Source organism: Chlorocebus sabaeus, chromosome 25 (assembly GCF_047675955.1).
Source record: "Chlorocebus sabaeus isolate Y175 chromosome 25, mChlSab1.0.hap1, whole genome shotgun sequence".
NCBI lineage: Eukaryota > Metazoa > Chordata > Mammalia > Primates > Cercopithecidae > Chlorocebus > Chlorocebus sabaeus.
In genome coordinates, this window is record NC_132928.1 from 50,730,878 (window position 1) to 50,754,987 (window position 24,110).

Sequence of the window (24,110 nt, forward strand, 5' to 3'; positions counted from 1 at the left end):
GTCCAGCTGGAGAAAGTATTTTCAAAAGACATATCTGACAAAGGACTGTTAGCCATACTATACGAAGAACGCCTAAAACTGCAGTAAGAAAATGACCAACCTAACTTAAATATGAGCCAAAGACCTTAACAGACACCTCAACAAAGATATACAGATGACAGATAAACATATGAAAAGATGCTCTACATTATATGTCATCAGGGAGATGCAAACTAAAACAATGAGATACACCTATTAGAATAGTCAAAATCCAAAATATGACATCAAATGCTGCCAAGGATGAGGAGCAACAGGAACTCTCACTCTTTGCTGGTGGGAATGCAAAATGGTACAGCCACTTTGGAAGACAGTTTGGCAGTTTCTTACAAAACTAAATGTACTCTTAATATAATCCAGAAATCACACTCCTTGGTATTTACCCAAAAGAGCTAAAAACTTATGTCAATACAGAAAGCTATACACAGATGTTTATGGCAGCTTTACTCACAATTACCCAAACATGGAAGCAACCAAGATGCCATTCAATAGGTAAATGGATAAACTGTGGTACATCAGACAATGGAACATTAGTCAGCAATAACAAGAAATGAGAAATCAAGCCATGAAAAGACATGGAGGAACCTTAAATGTATATTATTAAGTGAAAGAAACCACTCTGAAAAAGCTACATACTGTGATTCAACTATGTAACATTCTGGAAAAGGCAAAATTATGCAGACAGTAAAAAGATCAGTAGTTGCAAGCGGATTGGAGAGAGGGGTGGAGAATGATGAATAAGTAGAACATAGAGGATTTTTAGACCAGTGAAAATACTCTGTGTGATACTATAATGATGTATACATGTCATTATACATTTGTCCAAACCCACAGAATGTGCAACACCAAGAGTGAACCGGAATGTAAACTATGGACTTTGGGTGATTATGATGTGTCAACGTGGGCTCATCAATTTTAACAACTGTACCACTGTGATGTGGGATGTTGATAATGGGGGAAACTATGCGTGTAAGGGGCAGGGGTTATTTGGGAAATCTCTGCACCTTCCTCTCAGTTTTGCTGTGAACCTAAAGCTGCTCTAAAAACAATAAAGTCAAAAACACAACAATAACAACAAGGTGATGCTAAGGTCAGATGATTATTAAAAACTTCACCTCCAGTCAAATCCCTCTACCCGCCCTATTACTTTCCAGTCTTTATGCCCTTGTTCTCATTAATATTCCCATTATTTTGCCAATGCCCTTTCCTCTTTGCTGCCTTGGTAACTCATACTGGTTCTTCAATACTCAGTTCAAGTGTTAATAACTCCTCTACAAACCCTCTGCTTTTCCCTTCCCCACACTTCATACAATGTATGAGTTAACCATACGTGAGCCTTTGAAGAGCAGGTACCCTGACTTATTCTTCTTGGACTCTTTCCCTCAATCCCAGCACCCACCAGGAATTCATGTTTGCTAAGCATAAAATTGAACAACCAAAGGTAATTAGAAAATATCTGATACAATATCTAACACTGTATGCTTTTGGTTATCTATAAGAAAAGTACAGCCCAAGCCTTATAAGTTGAAATTCTGAATGATGAATCTGTCATAAGTCCTTTAAATATTCAGTTTTTCCTCATTTTAAATGTAAATCCACTCACTCTAGCAAAAAGCAAGGTGAAGTTCATCTTGCAATGTCTGTTTCAACAGTCACGCCCTAATGCAGAGCACTGTATCACTGAAAAAGAGTCAAGGTGAAGAGGTAGAAACAAGAAACCACAGCCCTTTTGGATTCTTCCCATTCTCATCTTGCTCACAAGTACACGAGTGAGAATTTTAGCTCAGATCTCTTATCTCAGAGTTAAGATAATGGAAAACAGAGGCCAGGGGCAACATAGCCAGTTCTAGGCACGATGAGTTATAGGTTAACCCTTGAAGAAGTAGTAGGCCTGTTGATCTTCCAGGTCCAAATACAACCTTACAAAAGAATTTTTGAGCCTCCCAAAGAGTTGCCTTAAGATTTCCTCAATTCTAAGGAGATGGAGACAGTTCCCAAGAAAACATATATATACACATATGTAAAAACAACTGAGCTAATGATATACAAACAATAACCAATTTAGGCCAAATTCTGAGTTTGAGACTTCATAGCTCTAAGAGAAAGCAGAAGGAAATAATCACCTGCTTTCACTATCACTAAATTACCTCACTTCCTATGTCACAGACAACACAAGAGTACACAGGAAAATTTCAATTTCCTGCCATCTCCTTTAGATTCATTTTCCCAAATAACATGAGAGCTGGTTGTCTGATTTGCTTTTGTATTCCCTTAAGTTCTTTAATTCCTAAAAGTCAGAAACCAGCTTGCTCAACAATGCGCCATTTTAACTTATTAATCACTCCCCTATATAAATGTCCTCTACAATCTTCTTACCTACAGTTAGGAAGGTGCTCAACAGCTGTTCCGTGGCAACAGGTTTAATCTCTGTCCGAAGATTAACAAATCTGCCAACCACCAAGGGGGCTCGGCGGAAACCCAGAATCCTGGTTTGGAAGATTGAAAAACAGAAGAGAAAAATCTTAGGGGATGTTTTTTTAAGTAACAGTCTTAAAAATTACAGTTCATCACGTCAAATGTGTAAAGGGTTTTAGCTAGTAGGTAAATCTAATTTTTTAGAGGCACATATTTTTAGGAATTTAATGTCAAGGTGTGTGTAACTTATTTTAATATACACTTCAGTAAAAAGAATAAGACAAATCTGATAAAATGTGAACAACTGTTAAATCTACAGAGTGGGTATATGGGCTCATTATACTATTCTTTCTACTTTTGTAGGTTAGAAATTTTTTCATAATAAAAATTAAAAATAGATTTTAGGAAAGCATTAGAAAAAAAATGGAACCCAAACTCACATATGGGTTCAAATCTTTAAATAAAACAGCACATTGATTTAAAAAAAAAAAAAAAAGCAGACTGATCTAAAAGGATAAACCCACAGAGCAAATTAAATAAATAATTTGAAGATACCTCTAATAATCTAAAAGGTTGAAAACAATAATTTATTTTAAAAAAATGAAATTTCCTGGCTAAAAAATATACACTGACTGAACAAAAGTTGGAGAGGCAGAATTTGGAACACACAGAAAATTTATAATGAAGAAAATAAAAATCACCTATAATTCCACAACCCCAAAATAATTACAGGTACTGACATTTTGGCATATCAGCATGTTTTCCCTTTAAGTGTGGGTATATAAACACACACTCACACTTCTGTATACACATACAATTGAGATTACATCATAAGCAGTTTTATATCTTGCTTTTTACTCATCATTGTATCATGAACCTTTTCCCAGTCATTTGAAAGCCTTTACAAATGGGTATTGTTTAGGGCTTCTGATTCTGTCCTAAACCCAGTCTTAGAAAAACCACAAAGGCAAGTCAACAGATTTGTCAAAATAACATAGAAATCCAGAGATTCCCCCTGAGGTAAGGGAAGGTGGTTAAATCTGACTGTAATGAAGAAATAGCAACCCAAAGCAGAAAAGTATCAGGATCCACAAATGAAAAAGGTTGGGAAGCATTTTTCGTGTGTGTGTGTTTGTTTGGTTGGCTGGTTGGTTGGTTTTTGAGTCTCACTCTGTTGCCCAGGCCGGAGTGCAGTGGCATGATCATAGCTCCCTACAGCCTGGAACTCCTGGGCTCAAGTGATCCTCTCACCTTAGCCTCCCTGTTAGCCAGGACTACAAACACATGCCTAGATTGGGAAGTATTTTTTTCTCCCCATTGAAAATTGCCAAGCCCAAGAACAACAGCCAGTTTAGCATTGAGGGGCAATGTTACTGTAGCACTTGAGGCTGGCTACAGTGACACTTAACAAAAGTGACAGGAGGATTGGCAAGAGAACATCTTTCAGACTTTGAGGTAGGGAAGGGCTTTTAAATACAAGACTCCCAAAGCACAAGTCACAAACTGAAACATTATAGTTAGTTAACATCAAAAGTACACAAGTACTCTAAGTTAACAAATAGGTGTCCTGCTGTGAAAAGACAAACTTTGCCAGTAATGGGGAAATACAAAATAACAATGAAATAACAATGAAATATCACTTTACATATATATCAACAAAACTTACTGTGTTGGGTAATACAAAACACTGGTACAGAAATGAGGAATTTTATGCCTGTTGGTGTCCAACAAACAGGATGGGGGGGTTGGGGATGAAGAAAAGAGGCAAACAGATAAGGTCTTGGAAAGCCTGATTCTAGTGTGCCATTAAGTGAGGAGTAGGATTTATCCAACTGTACACCACTAGGTCTTAAAAGGGGCAGCAAAAATTCATAGTATTGTACACATGTATCTAAGCTTTTCCATATCAATAGATATTTAGGTTACAACTACTTTTTCACTACCGAAAATGCTACAACTAAGACTGTTGTATATATATCTTTGAGTTTTGTATTCTTTCTCTAGGGTACTTCCTAGAAATGTCTTAGATATGTGTATAAAAAAGCAGTTATTTGTTCAAACGATATAAACATTCCTTAATGTTGATACATTTATCCTTAATTTTGATATACAATGCTAGGGTTCTTAACAAAAAGACTGAAACAATTAACAATGCCATAAGCAGCATATGAATCTCAATGTATTCCTCCCAATAAAGTATTATCTTTTTTTTAAGCTTTGCCATTTTCAACAGGTAAAAACAGTATCTCAACTGAATTTTAAAAAATTTCTGGTGAGGATGTACTTCCCCCTGCCCCCACATATTTATTAGCAATTGATAGTGTTTGTGCTCTTAACCCATTTTCTAACAGAGTTTTAACATACATATATAGATTTGTATAAACACATATTAAGGCTATTAATACTCAGATTATATTAGATTCAAGTGTTTTCTCCGTTTGTTGTTTGCTTTTAAATTTTGTTTGCTGTTTCTTATGTTCATTATTTTATTTAGTCACGACTATTGAATTTGTGATTTTTATGTTACTGCTTTTATGTTTACAAAATCCTAATTCAGAAAAAGACAAACATTTCCTCTTTTTTTTTTTTCTGGTTTCCTTATAAATTCATTTTTAGGGTGAGCGTGGTGACTCATACCTGTAATCCCAGCACTTTGGGAGGCTGAGGTGGGCAGATCACCTCAGGTCAGGAGTTCCAGACCAGCCTGACCAACATGGTGAAACCCCGTGTCTACTAAAAATACAAAAAATTAGCTGGGTGTGGTGGCACGTACCTGTAGTCCCAGCTACTCTGTAGGCTGAGAAAGGAGAATCGCTTGAACCCGGGAGGTGGAGGTTGCAGTAAGCCAAGATCAGGCTATTGCACTTCAGTCTGGAGGACAGAGTGAGACTCTGTCTCAAAAAATTTTTTTATTTATTATTTTATTTTATTTTATTTTATTGAGACAGCATCCCACTCTGTTGCTCAGGTTGGAGTGCAATGGTGTAATCACAGCTCACTGCAGCCTCGACCTCCCAGGCTCAGGCAATCCTTCCTCCTCAGCCTCCCCACTAGTTGAAACTACAGGCACACACCACCACACTCAGCTAATTTTTGTATTTTTTTTTGAGTAGAAACGGGGCTTCACCATGTTGCCCAGGCTGGTCTGGAACTCCTGGGCTCAGGTGATTCACCCACCTCGGCCTCCTAAAGTGTTGGGATTACAGGCATGAGCCACGGCATCAGTCATAAATTAATTTTTTAAAACAAATATTGTGAGCAATTTCTTTTAAAGTTGGCCAATATGGCCTGATGAAAGAGCTGGTCAGCAGAGTAACTGGGATACCAGATAGTTCAGCTGCAAGGTACCTGACTAGTAACCTGCTGGGAAAAAAAAAAAAAAAATAGAATTTTCCTAGTTAACTTACAAACTTATAATTCACATCTATTTTCTTTCTTTCTTTTCTTTTTTAAAGACAGAGCCTCACTCTGTCGCCCAGGCTGGAGTGCAGTGGCACGATCTTGGCTCACTGCAACCTCTGCCTCCCAGGTTCAAGCGATTCTCCTGCCGCAGCCTCCCAGGTAGCTGGGACTACAGGTGCCTGTCACCACGCCCAGCTAATTCTGTGTATTTTAGTAGAGACAGGGTTTCACCATGTTGCCCAGGCTGGTCTTGAACTCCTGAGCTCATGCAATCTGCCCGCCTTGGCCTGCCAAAGTGCTGGGATTACAGGCGTGAGCCACTGCGCCCGGCCCTTTCCTTTTGTAATTATTCTGGTTTTTGAAGCTGTGCATAGTTTGTATAAAGAACAATAAAACTCATAATATATTTCATGCTATATGTTTCCAGCACATGGGGATAAGTCAGCATTACTTACTTAAAACAAATACATAACAAAACAACAGGATGGCTAGGCCCAATTAATGACTAGTTCAATTCAGATATTTAAGTTCAAAGTTTATTTACCAAGAATATCTTCAGTGATGATAATAACAAAGCAGGCCAGAAATGAAATGACCTAAAGAAGCACGGAATTAAAATACTTTAGTATTCCCAGTGCCAACCAAATTATGAGACTCATACAAGTGTAATGGAACTAGTCAATTAGCTATCTAAAAGGGGCAACAAGTTACTTATTAGTGTTGCATCTTTTTGAAGGAGTCTATGAGTCCTCTTCAAGATATTTGAAAGTAAACAAAATGAACATAACCTGCTGTGATCATACGTACCTGTCCAAGTGAAAGGCTGCTACCTCTGCATTGTGTCTATCATAACCGGCATATGGTTCCCCTTCCACCACATAGTCTCGGCTATACCTGCAAAGTGAATAAGAAGCACAGATGTATACATGGATTACACCAGTAACAGGTGACAGCACAAGTGGTAGAATACAAGCTTTAGCAAGCCTGATTCTGCTATAGTCACCTTCTCTGTCAACCCTGAGAACAACTGTGGATTAGCACGAATTGCCAGTAGATGGAGTGAAGATGAGGTAGAGAAGGAAACTAGAATTCTCTATCTACGTCAGCGATCATTCTAAGAACAAAACACGGAAGATGTCATTTTGCCCCACTAAAGGGCTTTTGATGTAGTTTAAGTACAGATACAAGGTAGTTTTCTAGAAGACAAGGACTGTCTTTGTACCACCAGCACAGTGTTATTAAGCATATAGTTGGTGCTTAATAAATATCTACTAAAACGTTTATTAGACTGACCTGAAGAAATGAAGAAAAATGTGTAATTAAAACTTTTGCTGGCCAGGCACGGTGGCTCACACCTGTAATCCCAGCACTTTGGCAGGCCAAGGTGGGTGGATTACTTGAGGTCGGTAGTTCAAGACCAGCCTGGCCAACATGGTGAAACCCTGTCTCTACTAAAAAATACCAAAATTACCCGGGTGTGGTGGTGCATGCCTGTAATCCCAGCTGCTCAGGAGGCTGAGTCAGGAGAATCGCTTGAACCTGGGAGGCAGAGGTTGCAGTGAGCCGAGACTGTGCCACTGCACTCCAGCATGGGCAACGGAGTGAGGCTCTGTCTCAAAAAACAAAAAACTTTTGCTTACCAGAATGGCTGTGGCAAAGCTTATAAGAGAAATTTAAATTTGGAGGAAAATGGTCTGATATAACTCAATCTTTATTAATGGGAAGGTAATGGTGCTTTTGAAAAAAGTTGTTTGAATAACCATTCTTGTTCTTTTTTTTAAGTTTATGATGTACAAGGAGTCCTGGACTGGCAGTGGGAAGTGGGTATGGCTGCCATTACTTGACCGGGTAAGCTTGAGCAAAACCTTTCTCTTCTCTGGGTCTCAGATTCCTTATTTACAATATTAGGGGCTGGACTAAGAAGTAATTTCTAAGGTCTCTTTCATCTCAAACTGCATTCTGATGATTTTCTATCATATGCATGACATAAGCAAAGGATAATGAAGACTGGCATATTTCTTTCTACTAATCATTTTAAAAGATAGAATTTAAATGTGTTAATTGGGAAGAAAAAAAGCACTTAATTCACCTATGTTCTCTACTGGTCTCCTGCATTTCCTGAATGTAAAGGAGACCTTTTAGACTTTACAATGGACCTATAAAATAGAAATCGATTGAGACTGATATGGAGAAGAAAAGTTCCACTAAGGATAGTTGGCTCTCCCATGCTAAAACAGCAATAGGGAAGTGGAAAACAGTATAAAAGGCAGTGAATCTCAACTTAAATGACCTTAGAATATACAGTGAAATCATCTCCACAAAACATATCTTCAAGGCAAAATGATGAAGCATTTGTTAGAAGACAGCCACGTATCACCATCTGGTTGGGCACCAGTTTCTTCTTAGCATGGTCAATATACCCAAACATATTTGTTTGTTTGTTCTTAGTGCAAAGGATTACTTAGGAATAATTTTTAAAAAGGTTTATATTAGCTACCTCTAAATTAAAAGTCAAATTTGAAATACCACTGCAGCAAAAAGCTGACACTATTCAGGTACTGTTCTCTCTACTACAGATGTAGGCTATCCTTGAATACTTTATTTTTAGTACTCCAGGGCAGCCACAGGAAGGTATGTGGTGAAATGCAGTACGTTCCTTTCAGTGAAACATTAGAGAGCTTTCCAATCCATCTAAAGGCTGCTCAGAGTAAAATGCAAAAGCTTAGAGAAATACAGGAACTTCGGGAGTGGGCAGGAGAGGAAAAGACGGCGGGAAGACAAAAGGAGTAAGAATCAAAAGAACTACATTGAAGTCAGGCCTGAATCCTTAGCACATGTTTTGGTTATGTGAAATACAGAACTCTGGATGTCATTTTTCTCACCTGTAAAATGGACAGTTGAACTAGCTGATCTCCAAGGTCCCTTTTAGTACTTCCTAAGATTACTCATTCACTTCTACGTAGCCGCTCCTAGGCCCCTGCCTTCTTGTTCTTTTTCCAACATAACTGCCGTTTTTGCCTGTGAAAATCAATTACTTCTAGAATGGAAATAGCTACATTGAAAAAAAAATTACCCTTACTTACAATGTAAGGCAAAATGTGTAAATAAAAGTGTCACTGTATTCCTATATATATCATCTACCTATGCTGTACACAACTTGTATCTCTGAGAGTAGGACATGGATAACCAGGCTCCAGAAATGTTAAAACCACAAGTGGCTATTAGAGAAAGGACTTAGATTCTCCTCTTACCAGAGAGTGATCCATCTTAAGCCACTGACAGAGCAGCAAAATTCATACAGTAACTGTCAATAAATCATTCCTATCCTTCTGCTGAAGGACATCAGAGTCTGACCAAGGACATTAATCTGCACTTACACCAGGACAAAATAGCCTCTGAAGCCCTAGGGGTCAGTACAGCATTTTGCTGGGTGTTTAGGGACTAGAATCAATTTCTGCAAGCACTTAAACTTACACTCACTTTCCCCAGCCTGCGATAGTTGCTGATATAAAGCAACACAAGTCAGTATGTACACCGACTAAGAAAGTTAACACCTATGGCAGGGGCCGAAAAAAACCTTGCTGAGTCGGAGAGGAGAGTGCCCTGGAGCTGGGAGTGGACACAGGCTGTTTAGGAGATGATGGGGGAGCACGGGGCCAGAGTTTGACAGAAACAAAGAGCAAAGGTAGGATAATGCTGAGCAGAGAGAGGGAGACCAGACAGTCAGGGGCTTGACCTTAGGCTGTGGAGGCTGGGTTTTGTCTGGTGGGCAATGGGAAGTCCCTGGATGGTTTAAAGCTGGGGAACAAAGTGATAATATGAGTCTTCTGGGGAAGAACGGAAGTGGTTTCTAGGATGGTCTGGAGGGAGGTAATGAGAAGGCTGCAGTGGTAGTAAGAGATATAAGATGAAGCAAGAAGTGACTAAGGTTATGCATTTATCTGTTGCTACCTCCCCTACTCATCAGTCTGGCCTCTCCTCCCTCCACTTACATCTTGTCTGAACATTTCAAGCCTATCCTGCAAAGTACCTGGTTTAACACTGCACACTCTTGGGAATATCTGTCTTCTAACACACTTCCTGCTGTCCCATCTCCCCTTCAATTCCCTAGTGTACAAGTGGTGGGTGTGACGAGGATCTCATTTTTTTTTTTTTTTTTTTTGAGATGGAGTTTCGCTCTTGTTGCCCACGCTGGAGTGCAAATGGCACGATCTCAGCTCACTACAACTTCTGCCTCCTGGGTTCAAACGAATCTTCTGCCTCAGCCTCCAGAGTAGCTGGCATTACAGGCACACGCCTGGCTAATTTTTTGTATTTTTAGTAGAAATGGGGTTTCAGCATGTTAGCCAGGCTGGTCTCGAACTCCTGACCTCAGGGGATCCACCCACCTCGGTCTCCCAAAGTGCTGGGATTACAGGTGTGAGCCCCTGCATCCAGCTGGATCTCCTCTTATTTAAACACAAAATGCTCACAACTCATCTCTTTATTTTATTTTATGTTTTTGAGATGGAGTTTTGCTCCTGTTGCCCAGGCTGCAGTGCAATGGCACAATCTCGGCTCACTGCAACCTCTGCCTCCCAGGTTCAAGTCATTCTCCTGCCTCAGCCTCCTGAGTAGCTAGGATTACAGGCACACACCAAATGCCCGGCTAATTTTTTGTATTTTTAGTAGAGATGGGGTTTCGCCATGTTGGCCAGGCTGGTCTCGAACTCCTGACCTCAAGTGATCCGCCCACCTCGGCCTCCCAAAGTGCTGGGATTACAGGCGTGAGCCAGTGTGCCTGGCCATCTCTTTATATGCAAATTTTGTTTTTGTCTTTAGTTTGCCTTTTTCCATCACTCTGTTTATGCTGCTAATCTCTCAGGCCAAGGAGTCAAAGACTACACTTCAAAGCTAAATGCGATTTTTGATGATGGGTGCTCCACGTCATCACTTATGGGAAACAAACAAACTTAAGAGAATTCCATGTGTGTGGCAGAATACAAGCTGCTTACAACTCTAACAAATCTGGGTTCAAACTTCCGTACCACTGATTAATGTGAGATGACCTTGTCAAGTTAGTTACACTCTCTAAACCTCAGTTTCTTATTCTGAAAACAAGAACTGAAACTGTACACAAAGGTTAAACCTTCCTATAAGGGTTTAAAGGATTAACAGATACAAAACTACTTAGTGTAATCCCTGGCAAATAGTGTGCGTTAAACAGAAATTAGATCCCAGGCCCACATAACCACTTCTTTTCTGAGATAGGGTCTCACTCTGTCACCCAGGCTGGAGGGCAGTGGCATGAGCACGGCTTGTTGCAGCCTCAAACTCTCGTACTCAAGCAATCTTCCCGCCCTCCCACCTCGGCCTTCCAAGTAGCTGAGACTACAGGTGCACACCACCACACCTGGCTAATTTTTTATTTTTTATAGAGATGGAGTCTCATTACGTTGCCCAGGCTCAAGTGATCCACCCACCTCGGCCTCCCAAAGTGCTGGGATTACAGGCATGAGCCACCAAGCCCAGCCCCAATCAAATTTTTATTCTCTGAAAGTCTACCACATTTTTTAACTTTCCTAATTTCCACATCACTGACATATATTTCCCAGTTCCAGACCAATAGCGATCCCTTCGATTTCTGGGCTCCCTATACATTCATGCTCTGACTGCCTTTTATTTACTAATAGTTGGGTAAGAAAGGGAGTTGAACTTTGTACATCTTTTCCCTACATTTCTTCTGCCACTCCAGAAAGAAATCTAAAGTCATGTTATAATTTTTTCAAAAGTTCTACTGAGGAATTAAAATAATGTTTAGTACACAAAAGATTTCAGACATTACAAACTTTGGGAATATTCATTGGTAAGTAACTCCTGGCAAAAGAATACCAATCACCATCATGATGTTAACCTAATTCAGATTCATACACTCAGAAAACGTTTTCAGAAAATTAACTATACCCTCCAAGCTGTCTTGTGTAGAGAAATAAATAAATAAATAAATAAATAAAAATAATTATGTCACAGAATTGTCACATAAATTATCTCTGTAGATCCGTAGGAAGTCTAAAGGGATCATGAACGACATACATATTTAGTTACTAAGGTAACTAAAATGGCCCAATTCTTTACTTAAAACAGGTGAAAGAAACAATGAGAGACATATAGAATAGCTGTGGTCTGAAACACTGACACCAAACCCTGGTGAGGATGTGGAGCAACAGGAACTCTCACGCATTGCTGGTAGAAACACAAAATGGTATAGCTACTTTGGAAGATAGTTTAGCAGTTTTTTACAAAATGAAACGTACTCTTACCATGTGGTCCAGCAATTATGCTTCTGGTATCTATCCAAATGAGTTGAAAATTTATGTCCACATAAAAACCTGCACATGGATGTTTATAGCAGCTTAATTCACAATTGCCCCAAACTTGGAAGCAACCAAGATGTCGTTCAGTAAGTGAATGGATAATTAAGCTGTGGTACATCTAGACAATGGAATATTATTCAGTGATAAAAACAAATGAACTATCATGCCACAAAAAGATATGTAAAAACCTTAAATGCACTTTACTAAGTGAAAGAAGCTAATGTGAAAGGGCTTACACACTGTGATTGCAACTATATGACATTCAGGAAAAGGCAAAACTACGGAGACAGTAAAAAGACCAGTGGGTTACCAGGTGTTCTGGGGCAGAGAGGGAAAAATGAGTAGGTAGGACACAGAAGATTTTTAGGGCAGGAAAACTATTCTGTATGATACTATAAACGTAGATTCATGTTAGGTGCTAGAAAAGACTTTAGAGATCTAGTCTACCCCTCTTATTTTATTGAAGAGACTTCCAAGAGAAGATGATAAAATAAATCTTATATAAATCCCAAGTTAAATCAATCAACCAACTAGCACATGCAGTTTCCCAGATGAAAACTTACCGCTTAGGTTTGAAAACAACTTTCTGTCCTCCTTCAAGTATCAGTAAGGCTTTCAGCTGTGTCCCTTTATAACCCACATCAGCTTTAATGATTTTCTTGGTGGCCATGGCATGCATGATTGCCCCCAGCTCTGGTGTCTCTTCAGGGTACACTTCCCGGGGAACCACCCACTGGGCTGCAATCTCCCAGGGAGACTGCAAGGTATGGTCCAGCTTGGGCGCCAGCTCCACCCGCAAGCCAGTCATCATTCGGTGAAAGGCCCTCTGGTCCTCCCGGTTGGCAGCTGATGTATCTAAGTTGTCAATCAGGAAAACTTTGGTGAAGATAAAAATGACAAGGAGAATTGCTAACAGCACGACTCGCTGCTTTAGCTTCATGTTGACCTCTTTTCCTTCTCCCCTGACCCACTCTTGCTCACTTATTAAGGAGAGCTGGTGGTGATGGTTAGCAAGAAGATTCCATGATTATACACATTGGTCCATTTCTTCACCGATGCACCTTCCACAGTTCCTGCAAGCCCAAATACAAAGCAAAATTTGATCAAAAATTCTGTCCTTCCACCACTGAATCTTTTGCAAGCCTCTAATACATGACTCACCCTTTTAGGCTTGCTAACCTTGAGCTCAAGAAGGTTCAATAATTTAAAATTAACTAGTCTGGAGAGGGACCTAAAGATGGCAGCAGCGGCCCATCTGGAGCAGCTGCTGCAAAGAAGCCAGCTGCAGTGGGAGAGGCATGGCCGGGGCTGCACACTCCATGGAGCTGGCAGGAGCTGGGAACAGGCGGGAGCCCTGCCCTCTTCCAAGTTGTTGGAGCAGGGGCCCCATGCTCCTGGGTGCAGCTGCAGCCCCCAGCCACAGCTACACCCACAGGCTCAGAAATGCCACTCCTGCTGCCTGGCCTCTCCCCACTCCCAGCACCCACTCTGGGGTGGAGCAAAATTGTGGCCAAGCCCAGGTGATGCTGTGACCTGGCCAGGTGTACATGTGGTTGGGACAGTGCTGATACACCAGGCCCCTGCTGTCTCAGCCCACTCTGGACTTTGGGCACCAATGAGCATGGGAGGGAGGCCAAGGGAGGAATGAGGACGGCTCAGTGTAGGCCTGCAGGCATCCCTTGCTGTGAACAGCCTGGGCACTGTGGATGACATGAATGGTGGCAGGAGGCAGGCTCCTGGGCAGAAAGGGGTGGGTTCCCGGTGAAGCCCCACCTTCAAGCCAGGGACGGCCTGAGGCATGGGGGCTGGGCTGTCAGTTCTGGTTAAGAGTCCACAGACCAGAGTGAGAACTTACGGTGCTTTTTCTGGGCCCACCCATGGCTACCCATGGGCCAATGAGCACACACTGCCCCTTTTCTGAGCTCATAAAAACCCTGGACTCAGCCAGACTCAAACAGATGTCGGGACAACCTGCATGCAAAAGGGATCTACCCACTATGGGTCTCCTCTCCACTGAGAGCTAGACACTCATCAGAACGACATGGCTGCAGAAAGAGCTACCCACTTTGGGTCTCCAGAGAGCTGTTCTATTGCTCAATGAAGCTCCTCTCCACCTTGCTCACCCCCCAGTTGTCTGCATACTTCATTCTTTCTGGGCATGGGACAAGAACTCAGGACCTACCAAACGGCGGGACTGAAAGAGCTGTAACGCAAACAGGGCTGAAACACACCCCCTGCTCACCATGTGGTAGGTAATCAGAAAGAGAGAAGAGCTGGGGCCCTTTGGGGAGCTCAGACCTAGGGTCTCCCCGAGCCAGGGCTGTGATGCCCTCTTTGGAGTTCTGAAGTTCCTGGTGTCTCCAAGTTTCTGGATGCCCCCATGTTCCCCTTGTCCGGACATGGGCACCCGCAGCAGAAGCTGCATGTGATACTCTGGTCCAGGTGCAGCCTCACACAGAACCGGCAGCTGTGCTTATGCCTGGAAATGCCTACCCCACCACAGCAGCCAGAGTGCCTGGCTGTGTGCAGCGGCCAGACCCCGTGCTAGCTTGCCCACACACCCCTCGCTGCTCTGCACCTGGCTTGCCCTTGGCAGGTATGGGATCCAGGCTGGTAGTACGAGCTGAGCACAGCCTGCAAGACTGAGTGGACAGAACGAGCCCAGTGGGCATGAGCACTATTCAGGCAGAAGGCGCCACGGCCATGGCCACAGAGGTTTCTCACTGGCAAAGTGACACCCCAAGGATCCCATGACACTAATAAGCAAGAACCACATATACTGAAAATTTTAAAGCAAATATTTCTATTTTAATTGGAATGCAAGCCATCTAGGAGCCATGAGGTTGGCTACACATGCCTAATAACCAAAACAATGAGAAAAAAAACACAACAAAAACAAAAGAGCAAGCTATACATAATTGTTTAACTCTCAATTTTTTTTAACTCTCATTAACTTTCAAAATCCATAAAGGATTTTTGCATATCCCAAACCACCAGTATTTGGTAACTTTCCAATTCTCATTCTGGTAAGACAACAATTCCTAAAAATGCCAGAGGGTGCAGAGGAGAGTAATAGCTGTCTCTGAGTCCAAGTACTCAGCGATCCTGGACGTGTCATATCTGTTGCTCATGTATTTAAATACAACCCCAGACACATATTTCTACTTAGTCCTTCACCAATTATTTTTCAAAATTAAAATACCTGCAAACCATTGATAATCAAAACTGCATACATTAAGCAAAAAAAATATTCCCATACCATCTAGCTATTAGCAGAATATAACCAGAAAACTAATAAAGCCTGGTACTATGGCAACAGTACATCTGGAATGGTCAGGCGTATAACAAGGATATTCATGTCACAGACATAAAGAAGTGCTCCTTCTAGCATGGGGCTGACCACACTTTGGACTCCAAATACAAGATTTTTGCAACGGTGTCAAGAACATACAATTCCGTCTCATTTGCATCCTGAGAGGTTGCTTTCTCCTCCATAAGGCCATTTAAAAACATGCACAGGCTTGCTCTGCTCTGTGCCTACAGACAGCACAGCACTGAGGTAAGACAAAGATGACAAGAAGATAACAGGATGTTGCTTCACTCTCCAATTCATTTAACAACTCAAACCATTAATCCAAAAAATAAAACCAATACAAAAAAATAGAGCAAATGATTCAGGCTGAGACACTCCCCCTTAAACATGATACTGCTCCCCTAATAACAGCTGGAAACACAATCAAAAGCAGCCCATCAGAGCAACAATGTATTCTAAAGGCAACACCTTGCAGTGAGTCAGCTGAATGAAGTTTATTCTCAGTGATTAACCACTCCTTTTCTGTTCATTTCATGACGGAAGCAGAAAGTGAGAGTTAATTTCAAATTCCAATTATCCCGCGCCACCTGTTTTGTTTCATCATCATCTCCCAGGGTAGGCAACACTATTAGCTGAAACAAAGGCAATTCAAGTGCATCTAAAATGTAATTGTGATGATATCAAGTTTGGTGTGGAACTCAGTAAAACAGTTCCCTGTGATTACTGATAACAGCAGTGCAAGCAGAGAAGATTTCAGAGATTTTTGCTAGTTCTAATGCAACCTAAACCACACAACTTTTTCAAGTACTTGTTCAACGGTACACTTCTCGGGTTGCAGAGATAAAAGGCAATATGGAAATCTAGTTGTATTGACAATCATTTCCTCAGCACCTCCAGATGCAACTAGCTACAAATGCAATACAATTGTGGCACAAAGGGGTCAGCTTAATAGGCTTTTACTTTCTATAGAACATCCTTCAGGACTAAAGTCTGGTTAACCCATAAATTTTTTTTTTCTTTTTTTTTGAGATGGAGTTTCGCTTTTGTTGCCCAGGCTGGAATGCAATAGTGCAATCTTGGCTCATCACAACCTCTGCCTCCCGGGTTCAAGTGATTCTCCTGCCTCAGCCTCCCAAGTAGCTGGGATTACAGGCATGTGCCACCATGCCTGGCTAATTTTGTATTTTTAGTAGAGACAGGGTTTCTCCATGTTGATCAGGCTGGTCTTGAACTCCCGATCTCAGGTGATCTGCCCGCCTCGGCCTCCCAAAGTGCTGGGATTACAGGCATGAGCCACTGCGCCCGGCCAACTCATAAACTTTTAATGGTATTGCTCATTCATTTAGAATGAAGAAAATCCTCCCCCTCATGCTATATAAATATATCCAAACATTTTGCACAAACGTTAGAGCTGTGGTTTTTTTGTTTTGTTTTTAATCATCGATGCAATAAGAAGTTCTAACAGCTCGAAAATTCAGATAAGGAAAACAGTCCAATTCCACAATCCAAGTTTGTCCTTTTAAGTTTTGAAACTTATTTCAAAACTTCTCCTTTTGAAGAGGCCTCAGAAGAACACATTCATCAATTCAGGGCCACAAACAATTCACTCACTCAGGTTAGAAATTTACATTAAGGGAACTGGCTGGGGGCAGTGCCTCATGCCTGTAATCCCAACACTTTGGGAGGTCGAGGCGGGGGGATCACCTAAGGTCAGGAGTTCAAGACCAGCCTGGACAACACAAAAATTAGCTGGGTGTGGTGGTGAGCACCTGTAATCCCAGCTACTCAAGAGGCTGAGGCAGGAGACAATCGCTTGAACCTGGGAGGCAGAGGTTGCAGTGAGCTGAGACCGTGCCACTGCACTCCTGCCTGGGTGACAGAGCAATGCTCTGTCTCACAAAATACATAAATAAATAAATAAATAAATAAATAAATAAATAGAAAGACAGAAAGAAATCAAGCAAGCAAGCAAGAAAGAGATTTATATTAAGGGAACTGAAGGATTCAATTGTATTATTTCACTATTTACTTCTGCAGAGTCTAAGTGAGGGCAGCTTAAAAAAAAGTGACTAAACAAGTTTTCATGTTTGTGATTATAGTCACCATATCCTGGTAGAATGAGTAACAGTGCAATTTGTCATTGTTCTTTATAACCAACTTTCATTTCCACAGCCACCAACTTCAGTGCTCATCACCTTCCTTTGGACCACAGAAAGAACTGATGCCTGAGCCTCCAGGTTCTCCAATCCAGCCTAAATAATGCAGCCAAAATCATTTTTCAAATCACTCAGTGACCTCTGATTCTAGATTCCTTGGCAAGGCATTAAAGCTGTATCCTAAATAGCTTCCAATCTAGACATCAATCCCATTGTTCCTCTTCTCAGCTTTAGCCATAAGGGATCAACTGAACGTGCCGTGGTCCTCCTCTTGATGTGTAGGTGCCCTTTGGTTCTGTCATTCCTTACACTGTAGTTCCTCAAAATTCCTCTTTCTCTTACCCTTTCTTCCAATCTCCTCCTCATAAAGTCTAAGCCTCCTTTTAAGGCTTATCTCCAAGGCCATCTCTAAGACAATTTTTGGTCCCTCCTCACACTCTTAAAGTCACTTCTCCCTCCTTTCGGCCAGTACTTAACTACATTTGGCTTTGTATAATAGCTTATTGTATATAGTTCTTAATTCTCCTTTCAGAATCTTGGCTCCTTAGAATGATACCCTTCACTCCTTTATATGTGAGAGAGGAGAAAGTATCCAAGACAGGGTTTTCACGACATATAATCTTTCCTTTTTAATTTGGGACAAGGAGCATACTATATTCTGCAAACTGGACTTTTCCAAAGATTCCGCATTTCAGACACTAAGGAAATAAAAGCAAATTCACTGGGTATATTCAAACTATTCACAAAAACCTCACCAACATTCCCAGAAGAATATGCCTGCTCTATATCACACCCTCAGCTCCTCCGATAAATGCTTCAAACAGTGCAACAATGTCCAGTTATATTACGGTCATTTATTTTAATGTTTCTGTTATGCAGAACAGAAACTACTCAAAGAACAAATAAACTCAAGGTAATAACATAACTTTAAAAGTGTTAAATATAAAAAAGGCAGTACAAATGGCATAACTGTAAATAGTTTTCACATGAAAAGCTGGCATAAACTCCCAACCTGGAGTTCTGGAAAGCAGACCTTTATAAGGAATTTTCCTACTGAACCCTGGTTTCAGCCTTAGCGCCATCAGCTACATGAGGCTTGCTACGGAGGTTAATTTACTTATTTACTTTCTTTTTTTATTTTGAGACAGAGTCTCGCTCTATTGCCCAGGCTAGAGTGCAGTGGTGCTATCTCGGCTCACTGCAACCTCCACCTCCTGGGTTCAAGCAATTGTCCTGCCTCAGCCTCCCAAGTAGCTGGGATTACAGGTGTGAGCCACCACACCCGGCTAAGTTTTGTATTTTTAGTAGAGACAGGGTTTTGCCATGTTGGGCAGGCTGGTCTTGAACTCCTGACCTCAAGTGATCTGCCCACCTCAGCCCCCCAAAGTGCTGGGATTACAGGTGTGAGCCACCACACCCAGCTGGCTAATTCACTTTCATTCTACACACACACACACACACACACACACACTCTCTCTCATCCTTCTCATTTGATAAATATTGTGTAAGGGCAAACTTAAGACTATGAAGTTGTTTTCTGAGAAGAGATATAGATTCCACAGAAAAAAAGTGAGGTCTTAATGTAAAGTCTTCTTTCAAGAATCTCCTCTCCGGTCCATGCCTCCAAGATGACAAAGAAAAGAAGGAACAAAGATCATGTCAAAAAGGGCCACAGCCACGTGCAACCTATTTGCTGCATGAACTGTGCCTGATGTGTGCCCAAGGACAAGGCCATTAAGAAATTCATCATTCAAAATACAGTGGAGGCCACAGCAGTCAGGGACATTTCTGAAGAAGCGTCTTTGATGCCTGTATGCTTCCCAAGCTGTTTGTGAAGCTACTTTACTGCTTGAGTTGTGCAATTCACAGCAAAGTAGTCAGGAATCAATCTCATGAAGCCCACAAGGACCGAACACCCCTACCTGGATTTAGACCTGTGGGTTCTGCCCCACAACCCCCACCAAAGCCTGTGTAAGGAGCTGAGTCCTTAAAGACTGAAGACAGACCATTCTCTGGAGAAAAATAAAATGGAAATTGTACTTAAAAAAATCTGGCTGATGGTGGAGGAACATTTACAGAAAAGCATGTTGGTGTGGGGGTCTACAGATCATGTGATAAATCTCAATGTATGTGGCTGCTGAGGAACATGAGAACACCTGGCCTTAACACTTACTACCTTACTAGAGAGTCCTACAAGCCACCAATGAGATTCCAAGCCTTATTAGAAGTATCCCCTTGAATTGCCCTTTGATTAAGTGACAAGCTCACAATACTACCTCTGAGGTCATAGAGAAGAAATAAATACCAACCTCTGCTCATAGCAACTAAAAGTGAAAGCTATGGTAAAAGTAAACGTAAGTTTCACTTTTTGTGTTTCTAATTTAGATCAAATGAGGTTCTTATGATTTAAGCAGAATGTAACATGCCTTGTAAACATAAAGCACCACAAGGGAAATGTTCAGTAAGAATGTTTTGGCCGGGCGCGGTGGCTCAAGCCTGTAATCCCAGCACTTTGGGAGGCCGAGACGGGCGGATCACGAGGTCAGGAGATCGAGACCATCCTGGCTAACACGGTGAAACCCCGTCTCTACTAAAAATACAAAAAACTAGCCGGGCGAGGTGGCGGGCGCCTGTAGTCCCAGCTACTCCGGAGGCTGAGGCAGGAGAATGGCGTAAACCCGGGAGGCGGAGCTTGCAGTGAGCTGAGATCCGGCCACTGCAGTCCAGCCTGGGCGACAGAGCCAGACTCCATCTCAAAAAAAAAAAAAAAAAGGAATGTTTCAGGCAGAAGACTAATAACAAAGGAGATCTGAGGCAAAGGGGTGGGATTTCCTAACTGGTATAGAATTATATTTTTGCACACAATCTCTTTGCCCTTGATCCTGAGTAGGAACTACAAGGATCTTTTTACAGAATTCTTTGGTAATTGTTGGTTTCAGTAAAACTCTGAAGGTTTGGTGAGTATAGGAGGTAAGACTTGAATTTGAGTTTTTTGTTGACTGTCTACAAAGACAGACACTAACAATTTTTCCTATGAAGAGGTGGAGTCAGGGCCAAACACGCTGGTTTACACCTGTAATCCTAGCACTTTGGGAGGCTGAGGCAGAAGGATTGCTTGAGCCCAGGAATTCGAGACTAGCCTGGGTAACACAGCGAGATGCTCTAGTATTAAAAAAAAAAAAAAAAAAAAAAAAGAAAGAGAGAGAGAGACAGAGAGAGAGGTGGAGTCTGTTTTTCCTCCCTGTGAATCTGGGCTGGCTTTGTAACTTGCTCTGACAACAGAATGTTGTGGAAGTGACTGCGTGCCAGTTCTGGGCCTTGGCCTTAAGAGATCTGGCAGCTTCCACTTTCACGGGATCTAGCTACCATGTAAAGAAGCTCAAGCTAAGACTACCAAATGACAAGTGATCTATATGGAGAGAGAGGTCTAGCCAACCCTTGGCTATCCTGGGCACCCCAGCTGAAGTGCCAGACATGAAGATGATACTTTCAAGGACATTCCAGTCCCAGTTGTGGTCTGGCAGAATACAGTCACTGTTGTGACCCCAGCCTATATGATGTGAGCAGGAACATGTGAGACCAGATGACCTATAAAATTATAAGAAATAACAGGCCAGGCACAGTGGCTCACACCTGTACTCCCAGCACTTTGGGAGGCCAAGGTGGGCAGATCACCTGAGGTCAGGAGTTTGAGACCAGCCTGGCCAACATGGTGAAACCCCATCTCCACTAAAATACAAAAAATGAGCCAGGCATGGTGGCTCACGCCTGTAGCCCCAGCTACTCCAGAGGCTGAGGCAGGAGAATCGCTTGAACCCAGGAGGCGGAGGTTGCAGTGAGTCAACATCACGCCATTGCACGCCAGCCTGGTGACAGAGCAAGAGTCTGTCAAAGAGAGGAGAGGGGAGGGCAGGGGAGGGGAGGGGAAGGCAGGGGAGGGGAGGGGAAGGCAGGGGAGGGGAGGGGAGGGGAGGAGAACGAACAAATCATTGTCTTAAGCCACTGTTATTTTGAGGTAGTCTGTAAACCCAACATTCTCACATCTCTTCTGCCCCCATCAACTCCTTTTGGGGACACTAAAAATACCAGGGGAGAAGACAAAGGGAAATAAATTATGTGACTAAAAACAATTATCTCAGGGAGGGGGTAATCACTAAATTAACCATTAAGTACAAATAAAAATTGACTTGATATATTGTTAGGTCATATTTGTAAATGATTATTAACGGCTTCTGAGGAGCAATATACTTGTTATAAAAGTCATATGTCATTCACATTTTTCTGTCTTCATTGTATATATTTAGAAAGATACATAATTAACAAAGTCTCTTAAAGGCACCACAAGAAGAAATATATTCTCAACTGGATCATTTACTAAAATCCACTTGCATACTTCAGAGCCCTACTTAGACTTGAAGTGCAGAGCAATCAAGGCTAACCTGACACATTCACACATCGACACAAGTCTGGTTTATAAAGCCTAACTTCTATACTTCGGCCAAAGCATAAATAGCAAAAATCACATCTTTAAGTGCAAAAAAGGTTAGACACACACACGCTTTTACCGTGGACTGTCTGGTATACTGTCCTTTTGATTTTTAACTAGCAGTGACAGTAGGGTACTGTGCATATTATTATTAGCCGTTACGAATTTACATCCCCTGTTCCCTAGAAATAAATGTAGTCTCTCCTGACGGTTAGTGGCAGTGATAAGTAAAATTAACAGCATTCAAAAATCTTTTAGTATTGTGTGACAGTCAAGATGTCCAGAAAAGTCAAAACCTCCAATATAAAACAGCATTAAGTGTTTATTATCTCAGTAAATGCTGAGTACCCTGGGAAAACCAGCCCACTCCTGCTTTGCTGCCTGCCACAACAGCACGCTATTCTTCCTTTCATCTTCACATGAGGGTCTTCAACTAAAAATAAAAACTAATACCAAGTAATAGCATTAATCAGTATCTACAGATATTTTTTCTTCCTTTCTCTGCTAATTCTCCACTTAAGAAATAGCATCTTAATTCACCTTTTTATTTTAAATATAAGCTTTCTGTAGCAGAGCGGTTAAAAGCATGTCCTCTGGATTCAGAATGCTGGATGCTTCCTTTACCACCTAACGTGGGTCTTGGGAAAGAGACTTAACTTCTGACCTCTCTGGGTCTCAGTTTCTGCATATTAAAAAAACGAAACAAGAATACTATTACCTAACTCACAGGGTTGTTAAAAATGAATAAGCCAGCTACTCGGGAGGCTGAGGTTGCAGTGAGCCAAGATCATGCCACTGCACTCCAGCCTGGGCGACAGAGCAAGATCCTGTCTCAAAAAAAAAAAAAAAAAGATTGAGATCTCTACATGTATTGTGCTAAGATTAGTGCCTGGATGACCCACAGCAATCACTTGTTAGTCATTATCACCATACCAAAACACAAAGATGACCTCCTGAGAGGAGAAAAATGACAAAGAAAACCCTCATGGGAATCAATACACCATAATGTTGTCTTCTTGGTTACATAGTGAGGGGCCAAATCCACATATTGCATTACTAAGAGTTTAGTAGTAATTAGTAGTCTTGTATTTCTGAACCAAATCCTTGCCTAAATTTGAGAAGTAGATAAGACTACGCAAATAGATATCTTCAGAGTGAGTGTCATGCAAAGCCGAAGACTGGGAGGCTGTCACTAATTTGGCCAACCTGTTTCTCTTCTCTACAAAGTTCAATTCTACCACACTCAATGTAACTGAAACAGATGGGAAGCATGAACTTTTCCCACTTCACAAAAAAAGGCTAAAATAGAATGCCTTTCACAACTGTTTTCAGTTTGGAAAATGAGTTCTGTGTTTTAAAGATGACAGCTTTTCATGTGCTAAAGCCCTTAAGATAAGCCTTAAGAGTAATTTAAGAGTACAGGTATACAAAATCTAATTCTCACATAACCCAAATTGGTCCAAGTGTCAGGTTTTCCTTACTGTTTTCACTTCCATTTAAACATTTATTTACATCTGTAAACTCAGAATCCCTTATGTGAAATTCTCTTTATGTGAAATTCAAGTTCCCTCTGAAGGAAGGCAACTAAGACCATCACCAGGCATTAATGAAGCATTAAGGTAGTCCTTCTTGCTAGATGTGAAAGTACAAATGAAATAGGCAGTAACTGAATAATTTCAATAAGTAAACTGAAAAAAAAAATAAATCCCTGCAACCTGTCCCATTTAAATCTTGATTTAGGGCAACGCTCTTCCGTGAAAAATGAAAAGAAAAAAACTTTAGCTCATACTGCTGGCAAGTTCTGTTCTAAAAAACCCACACACACAGTAATCTTGACACTACGTGGAAATGAGTAACAATTTGCATTTTCCTTTAAATAAACCAGGTATAATGAAACTTCCCAAGTTCCAGGTATTTCACAGCTCAACTGTCAGTATAGAACCACCATT

The 24,110-nt window shown here is 41.4% G+C and overlaps 1 protein-coding gene and 1 pseudogene across 2 annotated transcripts in view; one reads left to right on the forward strand and one right to left on the reverse strand.

The window, feature by feature from the left end:
• FAM20B (FAM20B glycosaminoglycan xylosylkinase) overlaps positions 1-24,110 on the reverse strand; it is a 49,193-nt gene that overhangs the window by 18,767 nt on the left and 6,316 nt on the right. For both annotated transcript variants that reach the window (XM_007989349.3, XM_007989350.3), the window contains exons 2-4: positions 12,770-13,279; positions 6,661-6,747; positions 2,413-2,522 (exon numbers count right to left, since the gene is read on the reverse strand). In XM_007989349.3, the coding sequence (XP_007987540.1) occupies positions 2,413-2,522; positions 6,661-6,747; positions 12,770-13,146 (574 nt within the window). In that variant the 5' untranslated portion in view covers positions 13,147-13,279. The remainder of the gene's footprint in view (positions 1-2,412; positions 2,523-6,660; positions 6,748-12,769; positions 13,280-24,110) is intronic.
• Positions 19,304-19,650, forward strand: LOC119619638 (small ribosomal subunit protein eS26 pseudogene; annotated as a pseudogene).